This window comes from Montipora foliosa, chromosome 2 (assembly GCF_036669935.1).
Source record: "Montipora foliosa isolate CH-2021 chromosome 2, ASM3666993v2, whole genome shotgun sequence".
NCBI lineage: Eukaryota > Metazoa > Cnidaria > Anthozoa > Scleractinia > Acroporidae > Montipora > Montipora foliosa.
The window spans coordinates 59,116,646-59,131,645 of NC_090870.1; the positions used below are offsets into that span (position 1 = coordinate 59,116,646).

Genomic DNA, 15,000 nt, shown 5'->3' on the forward strand with positions numbered 1-15,000 from the left:
GTATTCGGGACGTATACACCCTGAACCTAATGTAGTGGCTGGCCTACCTCCAATGAATCTCCTGGAGTAGAATACAGGTGATGATGCTCAACCGTTATTCTAACAGCTTGGACCCCGGAAGCATCACTTGTATACTACTCCTGGTACTCAATGGGGAAGCATTCAAACATCGGAAGGTCATAGCTTCGCCTTCTGTGCTAATCTCTTTCCCAGCTCAGTGTTCTGCAGATGTCACGCAATCCTTCATCCAACAAGCCATTAGCTTCGGTTATTCTAGTAGCTTTTTCTCTCTGTTCTCTCACAAGTATACCAAAACAGAGTTGAGGTTTCGAGGAGTATAATTTACATTTTTTTCGTTAAAAACAAAGGGAAATATAAAATATTCCCTTATAAGCTTTAACTCTGTTGTTACTTGAATTTCAAAGCCTATTTGGCGCGAGAGGGTTCTTTACAACAGAACCCTATCTGTGATTGGCTAATACGGGTAAAGTAATGTGGCTAGGATGTGAGCAGCCGTTTCTTTCACTCATATATGCCTTACGCAATCATTGATACTTTTTAGCAAATCTGTTTTAAGGGTGCAAAAATTTTCCTTTTTCTTGCGTCATACACACAGGTGCACCATCTTATAGATTCAAGCATCATTCTTGCGTGTGCGCCTGAAAACAGTGCCGCTGACCTGTTGGTTGAACGCCTGTTAGACCATGTGGACAAAGGGAAGCTATTCCGAATGTACGCAGCATCAAGACCCTGGGACTTCGTACCACAGAAGCTCAAGGTAAAGTTACTGCTCTGCCAGTCGCAGCTGCGCTTCCGAGCAGTCTGCATCGCACATCTGTGCACTTTCCTTGCCCCCAAGTTTGTTTTTGCCATGTCCCAGTATTCTTGGCTTGCACTCACGGGATTAGACGGACATGTTGATGTACAAAACAAAGCAATTGTCGCTCGCGTTTTGCATAATAATAAATCCAAACCCAAAAGACATACTTTTTTGCTGCAAGGATACTCGAAAACCACTCCATCCCTGTTCTTCTTAAAGTACCTGTCATTAATGATGAAAACTAGTATTCGACTAACATATCCTCCAATCGTGATAAAACAAGTCGAGTCATTCCCATTCTTTTTGGGAACGTTTGGACCATAACGATATGTTGTTCAAGGAAATCGGCAAACAGCCCAGCCATGTCCCAACATTGTTTTGGGGGAAGCGGAAACCGTTTAGGCTTTTATAGATTGTGCTAGTAAAAGTGGCATAATATGCTACTAGCAGAGCCCATTTTTTGCCTCAATTACACTCCAATTATGCTCATTTTTCCAAATTATGCCTCTTTTTCTTAAAATTATTCCTCTTACAAAATCAGCGAAACAAGTCCAAAAATGTATCAGGACCGTGTAACGAAACGTTTTTGGTGTCACAAGCTCCTCTTCTATTGAATTTGCTTCCTTTAATTGTCTTTAACGGTCTCTGAATATGTTTGCTGGTTCTGGTATGGTGGTCTCGGGGCACGTTATCGGGCGGCGTGGCTCACGGCAGTTTGCAAACTTGCAAATGAGACGGAACTGGGACCAACACCATCTAGCAACTTCCTGTTCCCGTCATCTCGTGCCATACTGCCAGCCTCTTAGGGAGGCCCTCCCTCCGTTACTAAAACGCGAATGGGGCTACAATATTGAAATATTGAAAAAAGAAAGGTCTCATGCTTATCAATACATACCGATTATGCTAGCTGTGCTACTTTTTAAAAATCAGCAAAACATATGCTAGTTTCCTCAAATTATGCCAGAAATTATGCTAGCACTATCTATAAAAATGGCACTATCTCTATTGAAATATAACTGCTACTTGGCTAACGCTTGAAAAAACGGAGCCATTCTCGTTACTTGTACATATTGATTGTCTTGAAATAAGATGTCTAATAATATACATGAAAAATGTCTCCGTTCTGATTGGCTAAGAGAGCTGCAGTTTTCAGGTAGCACAGTGAAGAAAAGAGTTAATTCAGTGCAAAAAGGCAAACCAGGCATTCTAATTGGTCAGTGATCAGAGAAAACCACAAATAACCAATAACGTGCTAGCCATTTATGGCGCAGTTTTTGCGTTATTACGTGATAAGCGTGCGTTGTTTTTGCTTCATTACGACAGAGAAAGGTAAGTTAACTGAAAATTAACCACCATTAGGAAGATTTGTGAGCAGACGATTCTTGCGTTACCCCTTAGTCAGAGAGAAACAAGGCGGCACAGGAAGTGAACACAGGGTCTATGAGTAGCACCAAGACAAGGCAAAACCTCAAATTTTTAGCAACATTTTGTCGGTTGAAATCAACAGGACGCTCGGGTAGTGAATTTTGACTCAGTGGGGCATGACGTGTTCTATCCGAGTAAGGAGGAATTGATGACAGACTATAAAATAATCGTTACTACTCTGGTCACCGCTGGAAGGTAAGTAATACAATTTATGAGAGCGAGTTTGATTTGAATGTCGTGAAAAACAAAAACCAAATAAAATACATCGACTCATCGCAAAAGGCGCAAACAGCTTATAGCTTTTTCTTTTGTAATATTGCGCCTTTAGAATTCTGATTTGCTCACGAAATGGGGCTTTTAACAATTATTTCATGAGCGTATAACATGGTAAATAGCCAACGAGGCGCCTAGCGTTGAGTTGGCTGTAACCAGTCTTATATCCAACAAATGCCAATGGAATAATTGTTTTGTTAAATTTTCATTAAATTCTGAACGTTTGGACACGTTTGGAAATTGTTGAGCTTGGCAACACTTGACGCAACCAATTTCTATATTAGGTTATACGGTTTATTACACGTAACACGAGAAGTTTATTCCGTAAAGCTCATTTGCAGAAATATACACGCTTTATTTTCACATGTAAAGAAAGCCTATAAAGCCAATCAGAATGGCATACAGCTGTTTCACGAGTGGAAGTATAACCAATCAACGATAGCGTAAAGGCCTTTCCGAGCAAAATCGTGCATAGCTTTTCAGATTTGGCGGCTTTTTTAGGGGCGCCTCATCCAAAATTCTCCTGCGAAAATGGCGAAGGCGGAGGAAAGCTCTAGATTTGTGTCGGTTGGTTGCTCCCTAGACGTTGTACGGCATCAAGAAAACAAGAACACATTAAGCAAAACGCAGAGAGATGTCTCGTTGCTCAAAAAAATGTCAGTTTCAAGGAACGAGCTGAGGGAGATTGAAAATATTGATGCAAGAGATCTCAACGTGTTAATCGCCAATTTTCTGCTTCAAGTTCGAAAGAAAGACGGAGAAAAATACGAACCCACATCGCCCAGGCCTTTCGTTTCAAGCTTTGATCGTATCAACTATGTAAGAAAAAAGACTATTCCTCAACCATTATGGAAGGAAAGGAGTTCCGAAAGACTAAAAAAGTGTTAGCCGCAAAGCGAAAGTTAGGGTCAAATTTGCATTTGGTTCTATTGTTAGTGAGTTTTTGTTTCTAATTTGTGTTAAGAAAACTATAATTTCAATGTAAATTATCGTCTTACGTGTAATAAACAACTCACGTCATAGAAAGCGCTTTGTACGGGGTTATATATATTCACTCGTTGTTTGTGCCAAAAGCCTTCACTCGCTCGTACCTCGCTCGTTCGGGTTTTCACACAGACTACTCGTGAATACATACTAGTTATGCAACTCTTTCGAGTGGCATACCATGGAATATCCCACGAGTCACCTGTACTTTCTCGGTATACAAGCGAGCCTCAAGGCGAGTGTGTATACTAAGGAAATAAAATTGACGAGTGGGATGTGCCATGGTATACCACTCGAAAGCGTTGCATAACTATTTTATACCATGCCATCGAAAATACAGCAGCCAACACAATCAATGCGTTGCGTGATGGTAAGGTTTGGTGGAATACGGGCAAATATACAACGGCTTTCCTGCATTGTGATTGGCTGTATTTTTCATGGCATGGTATAAAACCCCGTACGCCGCACTTTCTATGACGTAAACTATATGTATGAGCTGATAACCGAGATTGAATGAACCAATCAGAGAGCTAGAGACGCAATATCCCAGGTCGAAAATTTAATAACAGCAAATATGCCATATGATCGTGCCAAATGCTGCAAGCTGAAAAATATGTGCCGGAAAGCGAAATTTCCGAGAATCTTAACGTTCAAAAGTTCTTAAAGGTTCTGAGATAAAACGTTATTGTACCATTCGCGCTTGTTGGATATGAGATGGTTATAGGTAATTTACTATCTTATGTCCAAGATTATAATATTCTTAGGATAGCACGCGCACTCTCATTGGTCAATAGCTGTGTTTAGATGAGAGTATTCTGGACAGTTATGCAAACCCTCGAATTCTCGAATTCTCGACACCCTCGTGTCTCGAATTCTCCCAACTCCTCCTTGTGTTTAGATGAGGCTATGTAAACACGGAAAATGTCCTCCATTGCTTAAAGAGCGAATGGAATAATTGATAAATATCCCCTGGGGAGCAGGGTTTACACTGTGTTGAAAGCACTCGCCTTCGAACAATATGGCCGAGGTTCGATTGCCTCCCTTGGCTTCACATGTGGGTCGACTTTGTTGGTTCTCTACTCTTCTCCGACAGGTTTTCCTCCGGTTACTCCGGTTTTTCCCGCTCATTAAAATTTAACATTCCATTTGTTTACAGTTGTAGCTTTTTTTTTCACAACATTGTTGATTATTGGAAACCAAAACGTTGATTTTTGGCGGCTATTTAAGACCAGAGTAGGGCAATGAACCAATCAGAGTTTGAGGCAATTACAAGTAGCTTATTTAAAGAGCGGGAAAATGCGCCTGGGCTAATCACAATTTTCATTGGTTGAAAAATTGGCTGAAGATCTTTGATCCAATCACTAAAGCTTGATTCACACGTATGTCTCAAATGCAAACGCAAAGAAATACACGTGTGAACTACCCCAACGTAAATGCAAACGCAAACGCAAGCGCAGACGCAAGAACTGGAAAATTTTTCATTTTCTTGCGTTTGCATTTCACACGTGTGAACCGGGGAAACGCAAACGCAAGGTGAAAAAAGACACAGGCTCCTTCTCGTCCACCATCTTGGAAAGAGGACTTGAACTGTGCCTGCGTGTCTTACTTCCCTTGCGTTTACAGTGGACTTGTGAACTTCACTTGCGTTTGCATTTGCATTTGCATTTGCATTTGCGTCGTATGTGTGAACCAAGCGAAGCAATGCAAAACCAAGGAATTTGCATTATCCTTTTCTCAGTCACAAAAACACTGCTCCATACTATCACTAGAATCGATTCCAATAATTGGTAAAAGGTCAGAAGTACTTGGCCCGATAGCGGAAGGTGGTTCCTGGCCCACGAATGTTGAGCCAAACGTATGGGTCGTTCAATCTCATTACAGAAGGAAAATTCCATTGAACGTTTGAGACGAATGGAAACGACGCATACGAGAATGCAAGTTGTACTTAGGGAATGCGCTGATTCTTTCCTGGAAGGTGAATCTGTCTCACATCTGGAAAGATCATAGCTTCAGAGAGTATTTGCAAATCTTTTCGGTATAATCGTAAAAGAATATCAATTTGATTTTTCAGGCTGGTATCAGCGGATTTTCCTCGCAACCATTTCACGCACATCTTTATCGACGAAGCTGGTCATGCGACCGAGCCGGAATGTATCATCCCTGTTGCGAATCTTCTGGATCCCGCAACTGGACAGCTGGTGCTTGCAGGAGACCCCAAACAACTTGGACCCATTATCAGGTCCCCAATCTCGCAGGAACACGGGCTCGGTACGAGACAGTGTTATTAAGCTGTATAGTGGTAAAAGTTATCTCTGGGAGATACCTTAAAATATCCGAAAAAATAGGTCTCTTGCGGAGCCGCTTATAGACCGATTCGGCTAACTCAATGTTGTACCCAATTAAAATCCTTTGGGAATAAAACGTTTTGTTCCAAGTATGTCGATATCATTTGTGAATGCTACGTTACCGTGCAAACGCAACACACAAAGAACCTTAACCCGAGAGATTTCAATTGGGTACAACACTGAAATAGCCGAATCGGTCTATTAAGCTATAGCCGTCTTAGAGGAGGTCTATTTCATTTGATGTTATGTTTTAATTTATCCCGTGAGAGCCGTTAATCTGGCTTGTAATGTGTGGGAATATGTGGGATATTTTATATTTAAACTGCAGAATTGAAATTGCTTCAAAAGAATGAAAATAGAAACTCGCAATTGCCCTGCTCCTAGAGAGAGAGCAGTTTGCAGCGCAAATTACGCGGTGATGAGTTCGATTTGATTCACTTTCAAACCTACTATAGATTTCTTTAGGCTTCCTACCATTTGGAATGACCATTTTCTTGAAATGACTTCTTATCCCTAATTCACATGTATGATGACAGTCCATATATTGCCTGTCATGAAACTTCTTCATGAAAATCAACTAAGCTCATATGGTGACCGTGTCAACTTTATGGAGGATACACTCTCGCTTGGCTGAAAGTTGACTTGGTGTTCGTAGCATTTTGTGTAGTAATCTAGAGGTTTCTGCTCGATTAACTCTCTCACAATAAAACTTATATACCATTTGTATGTATATTTCCCAGAAACCTCCCTTCTTGAACGGTTGATGACGACATGCAGCAGTTACTCACGTAACTCCATAGGCAGTTACGATTCTAAACTGCTAACGAAACTCTTGAATAACTACCGGTCACACCGAGCAATCATCGAGATTCCCAAGCAAATGTTTTATGACAATGAACTGAATGAATGTGCAGGAGATTTCAGGTAAGTTGGTATGCATTGAGACACAGGTGTCGCGGAAAAGACTACCTGAAAGCCGAAAGAGCCAAATTTCACAAGGAATTTTCCCTAAATCTAGCATCTTTTGTCCGGGATTTTCTCAAGTCAGATATGCTAGAATCTCTCAGTTCTAAGGAATGAAATGTTAAGAGGCTTGAAAGTTTCAATTTTCTCTATTCTCACACAGAAATTTTACTGTGATCTAAACATGAACTGTATATGAAAATGAATGTAGGGGTTTTTGTACACGGCTAGAGAGTGTTCACCCACCTGAGAGACCTTAAACAACGAGAACGCGAAACTCGTGATGTTTTCAAAGTCGCCTGTAGGGGCGTCCAGTTTTTGACAACTTCCAAAACATCACTCGTACCTATCAATTTCGAATTACTGGAGATGCGATTCCCTGTACAGATGGGTGTAGCAGTGCACTGAAATTATGAGTATTTGACGATCTCGTTTACTTAAGGAATGTAATGCTCGATTGGGAAGAGCTGCCAAACAAGACCTTTCCAATCATCTTCCATCCCGTTTACGGCAAAGATGAAAGGGAAGCAAACAGTCCCTCCTTTTTTAACGTGGCTGAAGTGGACACCATTGAACGATACCTGAAGAAGCTGTTAGATGACAATGTGAGAAGCAGAAGATTAAAACACCTGTCACCAGAGATGATTGGGGTGATCTCTCCTTACAAGAGACAAGTAAGCCACAGACTTGTCTGAAGTATCAGCCATCTCCTTACTGCAGACCACTAGGGGGTTCCCAACGCGTGAAGAGGGATGGAGCAAGAAGATGGCTGACACCGTTTTTTGTACCAGACATTAAAATAAGTGTGCCAAACGAACCTGATTAACAGTTGTTTATTGAAGTCAGCGTTGTAGAGTCGTAATAGGGAGTTATTGCAACAGTCGCAGATACGAATACTACAAAGGGAACACAACAAAAACAAGAATAGCGATGGTTGAACGAGAAAAATACAGTTATCGGGCTACACGCGTGGGGCACGCGTTTTAGTACATTTTTAGGCCATATCGCTGCCCAAACAACAACGTAAAATGACCAAACTTGAAGGTCTTGATAACAGTAAGCATACAGCAGTGAAACGCTCATTCATTTCTCTTAATCCGTCACCACCGGAGCGTAACGCAACAAAGTTGGATCCGTTTGCACAGCTCTTCCAACATTGTTGGGATCACGCACACACATTACATATCTGGTCTTCTTGGAGATAGCAACGCATTGACACATTAAAACAATTTACAAAGTTTTATGGGTCGTACCCTTCCCATAATACACTGCACTCCTTACATTGTTGGGAGTTGTTGCGTCTGTTTGCACGTGGCTTAAGGAGGGTAAGGAGATGTAGGCTTTTGAATGAAAAGAGGCGCAGTATAAAGCTTTGCAAAGGGCCGGTCTCGAAGGATAGTGTACGATGCGTAATTCAGAAAAGAACGTAAAGAATGAAAGAGAACTTTAAATATGGTTGTTTAACGTTGTTGTTTTTTAATGTGGTCGAGAACTTAGCTAAAATATAAAACGCACTGCATTTGTGTAACCATTTTCCCATTGAAAATCGGAGGCGGTCCCATTTGATTATGTAAGAGGCTAGTGTGCATGGTACTAACAAAATAAATCTAGGCTCGGGGAAAGAGATTGCTAATTGGCACATATGATTTCCGACAAAGCGCCGGTGCAATTTGGGTTTCAGGACAAACTTACAGCACCGTTGACGCATTAATCCCCTTCTTGGTCAGGTTCAAAAGATCCAAAAGATGATTGAGAAAAGGCGGTTTTCAAAAGGCATCAAAGTTGGAAGCGTGGAAGAGTTTCAAGGGCAAGAAAGACGAATTATCATTTTGTCAACTGTTCGAAGTACCAAGAAAGAGTTTCTGGAGATGGACAAAGATTTCCATCTTGGATTCTTGCATAATCCCAAGGTAAACGTTTCGCAAAAAGAAACCACTTACTGAAAATCCGATTTATCATAGTGGGATGTACATGTAACTCTGGAACGAGCTGCCATTAGATCTTAGAAGTCTAGATACAATTAATTTATTCAAGAAACATTTAAAGACTGATCTTTTTAAAAAAGCATATAATGTTTAACTTTTTGATAATTTAGAATAGGATTTATTGTGATATTTTTATAAATAAGACTGTAAATAGGTTTTTAATGTATTCATATTTTATTACTAGTGGGATCTTTTTAATTTTTTTAATATTATGAATTGTAAAGCGCTTTGGTCAATTGGTGGAGTTAGCGCTATATAAATTATGTTAAATTAAATTTTATCACTTGGCCGACACTAGTCTTCCCCTAAAAGTCATGATTTTGCATTCGCACATACGTCAGACACCCTAAAAACCCTCAATCGGACTGAAGAGAGTGCTTGGATCTCCTAGGCTCTGAAATGACATTTCTACATACTTGTTAATGACTATTTAGGAGGCGTGTTGTTCATTTCTTTGCTTTTTCTCCGATCCGGTGGACCAGAGAATCTTTGCTGACCCGGTGTTATGCTTAAACTGGCCACGAAAGTAACTGGCTGTATACTGATCAAGTGACTTCTTAGGTTCTGGCTGTTTGATTTACTCCATACTTCTCGCGCTGGAAACACCCTGTAGAAATGTTGAGAATTACTCCGGCACAAGCCTCATGAACTAGCTTTTTTTTTCGTGCTTGTTTACATCAGAGTTAAAAGTTCTTGCATATCTGGATCCTGCACTTGAGACCTGCACTTTAACCCTGCTTTGTCATTTTAACTCATTTTAGAGATTCAATGTGGCTATCACTCGAGCCCAGGCGCTATTGATTTTGATAGGGAATCCAGACATGCTTTCCCTGGACGAAAACTGGATGAGGTTGGTAGACACGTCTTCTATTTAACTAATAATTAACAACTATTCACCAAAAGTGGGTGAATAACTGTTTTAGTATATACTAAAACAGTGAGATCATTTAGCGCAAAAAGATGATTGTAACTCATTTATTCGTGCAACGATTACACTATTTTCGGGCGCAAGTCCCGCTCGAGTTGCTCGGAGGTGAATAGTTAACTATTCACCGAAGTGGAGGTGGCTAGCGGTGGATATTTATCCAACGCTAGCCACCGACACTGGGGGAAATAGTTGTTTTAGTATCTACTAAAACAGTGAGATAATATACAGCACAAAAAAATTAATTTGGATGTTTTCTTCACGTGTCACGGATGCAAATCGGGACGCCATTTTTTCCCGAGTTGCTCGGAGGTAATATACAGGAGACAGGAACATATACCGTGCATTTTTATCTTTCGACACACCCATCCGAAAAATTGGTTTTTGCCCTGAGCGGGACTCGAACCCTCCCTGATTACTAGTCGGGCATGCTAAGCCGCTACAGGCGTGGGTTCGAGTCCCGCTCAGGGCAAAAACCAATTTTTCGGATGGGTGTGTCGAAAGGTAAAAATGCACGGTATGTGTTCATGTCTCCTGTATATTGTCTATACTTTTCATTTGCCTCGAAATTTCTAACTTTCATGCCCGGAGGTAAATAGCACAGGATATTCGGAGTTTGACGAGCCAATCAGCACGCGAGTTCAACGATATCCACTGTTTTAGTATATACTAACAAAGGATATTCGGAGTATGAGTAGCTAATCAGAATGCGCCCTCAACGCTGTCCATCGTTTTAGTAAATACTAATTAACAGTTAGACCCGTAGCCCGTAAGAGATACGGGTCAATAGCCCATGAGGCGAAGCCGAATGGACTATTGACCCGTGGCCCTTGAAAGCGAAGGGTCTAATTGTTTTAGTATCACCCAACTAGTTGGACAGAAAAGGCAATAATAGAGTTAACAAATGCAAGTTGAAGAAATATTTATTTGGGAATAAAACGAAAGAAAGCGTCACGCTTTTCGCTACTCGAGGGGTGATACTAATACGAGTTACCACTACAAAAGTGTTGGTTTTCATGAAATTCCAGCTGCCTATGATGCTTCAACGCCACCAAACATTAACGGTTAAGCCTGGTTTTCACTGGACGCAAAGCACAAGAGATTCGCGTTTATGCTTGTGCTTGTGGTCTGCGTCGCCAGAGAAAACCAGGCGTTGAGGAACTGGCCAAAATAACGGGTATATAAACGATGTAATTCCTCAAATTCTCCACTGAAATAAATGGAAACTTCTATGTTTAGCTGACAAGTATCTTTGCTTTACTTTGTGCTGTCTCTGACCATACATCTGCATCTTTGTTGCTTGTAATTTTTGGCTTGAACTTACGTGATTAGACGGCCATGTTGGTGTGCAAAACAAAAGCAAAATGTCACTCGTGTTTCACATAACAAAAAGTGACGTTCGAATCTCGGGTATACTTTCAAATACCGGACCAAAATGGCGGGAGACAAAAGAACCGTTGTTATTCTGATGAGGCTTTGTTGATTAGGCATTGTTAAGTTCGCTTTGTTCTTTTTGTTTTATGGACGTTAATTACTCCGGATCTGGTGTATTAAAGACAAGCCCAAATCTCTGAACCACGACTCAAGCGCACCTTAGTATACTAATCTCTGATTATAACATGTAAGCCGTTGGTTTTAATCCGAGCAGAGTGTCTTTCCTTTTCAACCATTGCTAGTTTTTCTATAAGTCCATTTGTCGTTCTTTGTCATGATTTGTCATGTTCTCTTAGCCTGATTTCGGGGAATCTATTCTCGGTTACCCTAAGCAACCGCAAGGGAAATGTTTTGTTTGCATAACACCTCTTGATCTACGATTTAGATTTCTGGATTACTGCCGTATAAATCGCGCCTGTGTTGACGTGGAAAGAAAAGGCACGGTAGAGGACATTGCAGAAACTCTAAGAAGACTTAACCTCATGTCTGCCAAATCATCAGGTATTGAAAATAATGTTATCACGGGCCTTATTCTTTGTCATATTATAGCCGTTATGTAACTTCACGATCGATTTGGTCTTGGAATACTGCACTTTGTGATCTACTTAAAACTCTCGCGTCACATTGTCAGCTAACCAGTCAAGACAAGATCCATTTTGACTTGCTTGTGTGCACGCGCTTCCCTCTGAGAGCCGGCCGCATCAGTCTGCCTGCGTCAATGATTGGTTTTATTAGGGCTGGCTCACGCAGGCGACGCAAATGCAAACCCAAATCAGTAGATGTAAGCGACTTTCAGCCTTCCTCCCCAAACACAAGGAACGTAAGGTAAGGTACGTGGACACAGTTGAAGTATTTTCCAAGATGGTCGACGAGAGTGAAGTTTTCGTATGCACGGTGGTTAATTTTAAGAGACGTACGAAAAAGATGTCTCCAGGAGTCGAAAAGCAGAGTTTGGAATGTATATGTTAGACCAATATTTCGACAAAGGAAACTTCAAGGAGATTTTCACAACTTGGTTCGCGAGTTTTTTTTTTCCAGGCGAGTTTTTTTCCCTTCATTTTCATATTTGAATTCTGCACATTTGTTATCATAACAAAGCAGGGGAGCAGGGTTGGCGCCTTCCACCAATGTGGCCTGGGTTCGATTCCCGTTCCTGGGGCCCGTTTCTCGAAAGTCCCGAAACTTTACGGGCCATTTTCGGCGTCACAATTCCCTTTTTATCTCAACAACGGAGATGATTTAAGTCGTCAAACTTCACAGTTATTTTTCTTTCTGTCACCTTGAAAACACGAAAGATCGGCTTTCCATAACAAGCGGCTGGCAGTTTCACAAATGGCTTTTCGGGCCGGAAAGGGTTTCGGGACTTTCGAGAAACGGACCCCCGGCGTTGCATGCGGGTTGAGTTTGTTGTTGGTTCTCTCCTTGCTCCGAGAGGTTTTTCTCCGAGTTCTCCGGTTTCCCCCCTCCTCAAAATCCAACACTGCCAAATTCCATTCAATCCGGAATGCTCCTGAGCGCTCTTAAGGTGTTCCGTGGGTAACAAGTTACATTTTTAGCGTAAACCACCGGGTAAACTTTAAATGCCAAGCAAAAGCAATCACAACAGGTGTCTGTCTGAGTCGTGGTTGGTGTGACAACACTCTCAACCATCAGCGCCATCTTTTATTTTCGCGCCTGTTTTCACGATGTCACGAAATCAAGTTGCGCAAAGCAATCACGCATATGGAAAACAGAACGCAAACACAATCGAAAAAAGTGACAGTGTTTGAGACTGTTAATGTTTGTGACGTTTACCGTGTATATGGATAAAAGGCTAAATTTACATTTGCGCAGATATTGCCTGCGTTTGTGGAAGTTTTCCAAAATAACCATTCTATGTTATCGGTTTTATAACTGTACCTTCTAGAGCGCTTTAAGAACGTTCTACAACCAAACAGAATATTCGAAACTTGTGTCTATCTGATATAATTTCGTCCGTTGCTGGGCCAGGGTTTAAAGCAACATCACCGTGCAAGATAATAAGCTCGATATTAAAAACTACGGAGTGTTTACTCTAATAGGCAGTGAATTTGCGACAATATGAGGTCCCTTTGATTCCATAAAAATGGCGATTGACTCGCATAAGGTCCGGCATTTGACTACCAATTTGTGCAGTAGACACATATACGCATTGCGTACCTATTTTTGCCAAAGTGTGGGATGTCTAAAGTCCTTGAAAAGCCCTGGACTTCAAGGGCGCTTGAAAAGCCCTCGAAAAAAAGTATTTGGTGGAAAACTGTTTGAAAACTCCTTGAATTTTTGCTTGGATGAAGATTGTTGAGATTGCACCATGCAAAGTTAAAGAAACATTTCAAAAATTGAGCCCAAAATTGACTAGTGGGGGAAGATTAAATGCAAAAAATAAAATGTTCGCAGGACATGGGAAAGAGTATCAAGGTAGGCTTTTTAAGCAAAAAAAAAAAAAGCAACACGATGTATGGCATAAAAATCCTCTTACAAAGATTCCTTGAAAATTCAATTTCTTGTTCTTAAAAACTCCTTGAATACTCCTTGAATTTTATATACAAAATCCAGCACGAACTCTGTGTTATGGTAATCTATTACGTCGCAATATTGAGGGCATTTTTTTAAAGTTTTGAGCATTTTGTTGCTTTACATAGTACCATTAAATTGCTGCTGGTTATACAGAGTTGTAGACTCAATACTCCTAAATAGTACCGTTTCTTGAGAGTATTGTCACTAGTTTGAGCCACCTTAATACAAATCTGGTTAATCACAAAGTGCCTGTCAAATAAGAATACATGTATATCGCCTGAATCAGGCTTAACGGAGTTTGAGGGAGCTACTGCTCTGTCAAGGTTAATTATGTTAGTTCCTTTTTTTTCTTTCAGAATCCTGCGATGATTCCGAAATCAGCCTGAGACAGCACGTAGAGCACCCAGAGTGGAAGAGGCGTGAATAGGTGAACTTGCCTCCGTCCGGCCACATCTACCACAACATAGAACTTATCACGCAGTCGTTTTCAGGGGTGTCGTATTTCACCTCCTCCCACCGTTGGAAGGAGATGAAATACCGTTTTTTAAAGTAGCGTCCGCGGAATTTGAAAAATTTCAAGCAACGTTTTCATATTAGGGACATTTAGCATCGCGTTTTCAAAGTCGACCGCAAACTTCAAACCGCGGTTAGCCGTTGGCGGTTTGCTGTTTGCTGTAGGGACAAAAATAGACTTTAGGGAAAAACGCGCCATGTAAATATTTTAATTCAACCGAGCCAGTTTCCTCAAGGCGGTGCAAATGATCAGCAAAAATGTGTTCTTTCAAGAGTTAGAGAGTTAAAAAAACATAACTTATTGTTTGAAACGTGAGTTCCCACAGAATTTTAAGGTGAAAAACGCTGCGGTAAATCACTCACCGCAAGAAGGGTATCTAGCCGTTAGAACCTTAACCGCAAACTGCAAACTCGACGGCAAGGCCATGTCACGTGACACTCAGAGGTTTGCCGTTTCCCGAAAAATACGCGATGCTAAATTTTAAATAAACTTGTAAAAGAAACAACCAACGTGGGTTTCAATTTCTATGAATATTTGTGCTGTCATGATCAAGTGAAGCTGCTCTGCGAATCGTCATTCTTCTACATAAGGAACATTGGCAGAATCAGAAAGTTCCTTACTGATGCGGCAACGGAAATTGTCGTACATGCACTGATAACTTCGAAGTTCTCTTCATTTTGGCTAACCAAATTACCTGCTAAGGAAACTGCAATCAACACAGAATGCTGCAAATATTGATTATCTGAATGCAAGTTCGACCACATCACTCCAATTCTCATTAAAGACATTAAACTACA

General features: G+C 41.0%; 1 protein-coding gene across 1 annotated transcript in view; it reads left to right on the forward strand.

The window, feature by feature from the left end:
• LOC137993720 (putative helicase mov-10-B.1) overlaps nucleotides 1-14,314 on the forward strand; it is a 45,739-nt gene extending 31,425 nt beyond the window's left edge. The window contains exons 11-19 of the mRNA XM_068839703.1: nucleotides 617-778; nucleotides 2,328-2,440; nucleotides 5,574-5,770; nucleotides 6,588-6,771; nucleotides 7,253-7,484; nucleotides 8,538-8,720; nucleotides 9,557-9,645; nucleotides 11,540-11,655; nucleotides 14,046-14,314. Coding sequence (XP_068695804.1) covers nucleotides 617-778; nucleotides 2,328-2,440; nucleotides 5,574-5,770; nucleotides 6,588-6,771; nucleotides 7,253-7,484; nucleotides 8,538-8,720; nucleotides 9,557-9,645; nucleotides 11,540-11,655; nucleotides 14,046-14,116 — 1,347 coding nt within the window. The 3' untranslated portion in view covers nucleotides 14,117-14,314. The remainder of the gene's footprint in view (nucleotides 1-616; nucleotides 779-2,327; nucleotides 2,441-5,573; nucleotides 5,771-6,587; nucleotides 6,772-7,252; nucleotides 7,485-8,537; nucleotides 8,721-9,556; nucleotides 9,646-11,539; nucleotides 11,656-14,045) is intronic.
• Nucleotides 14,315-15,000: the final 686 nt, after the last annotated feature.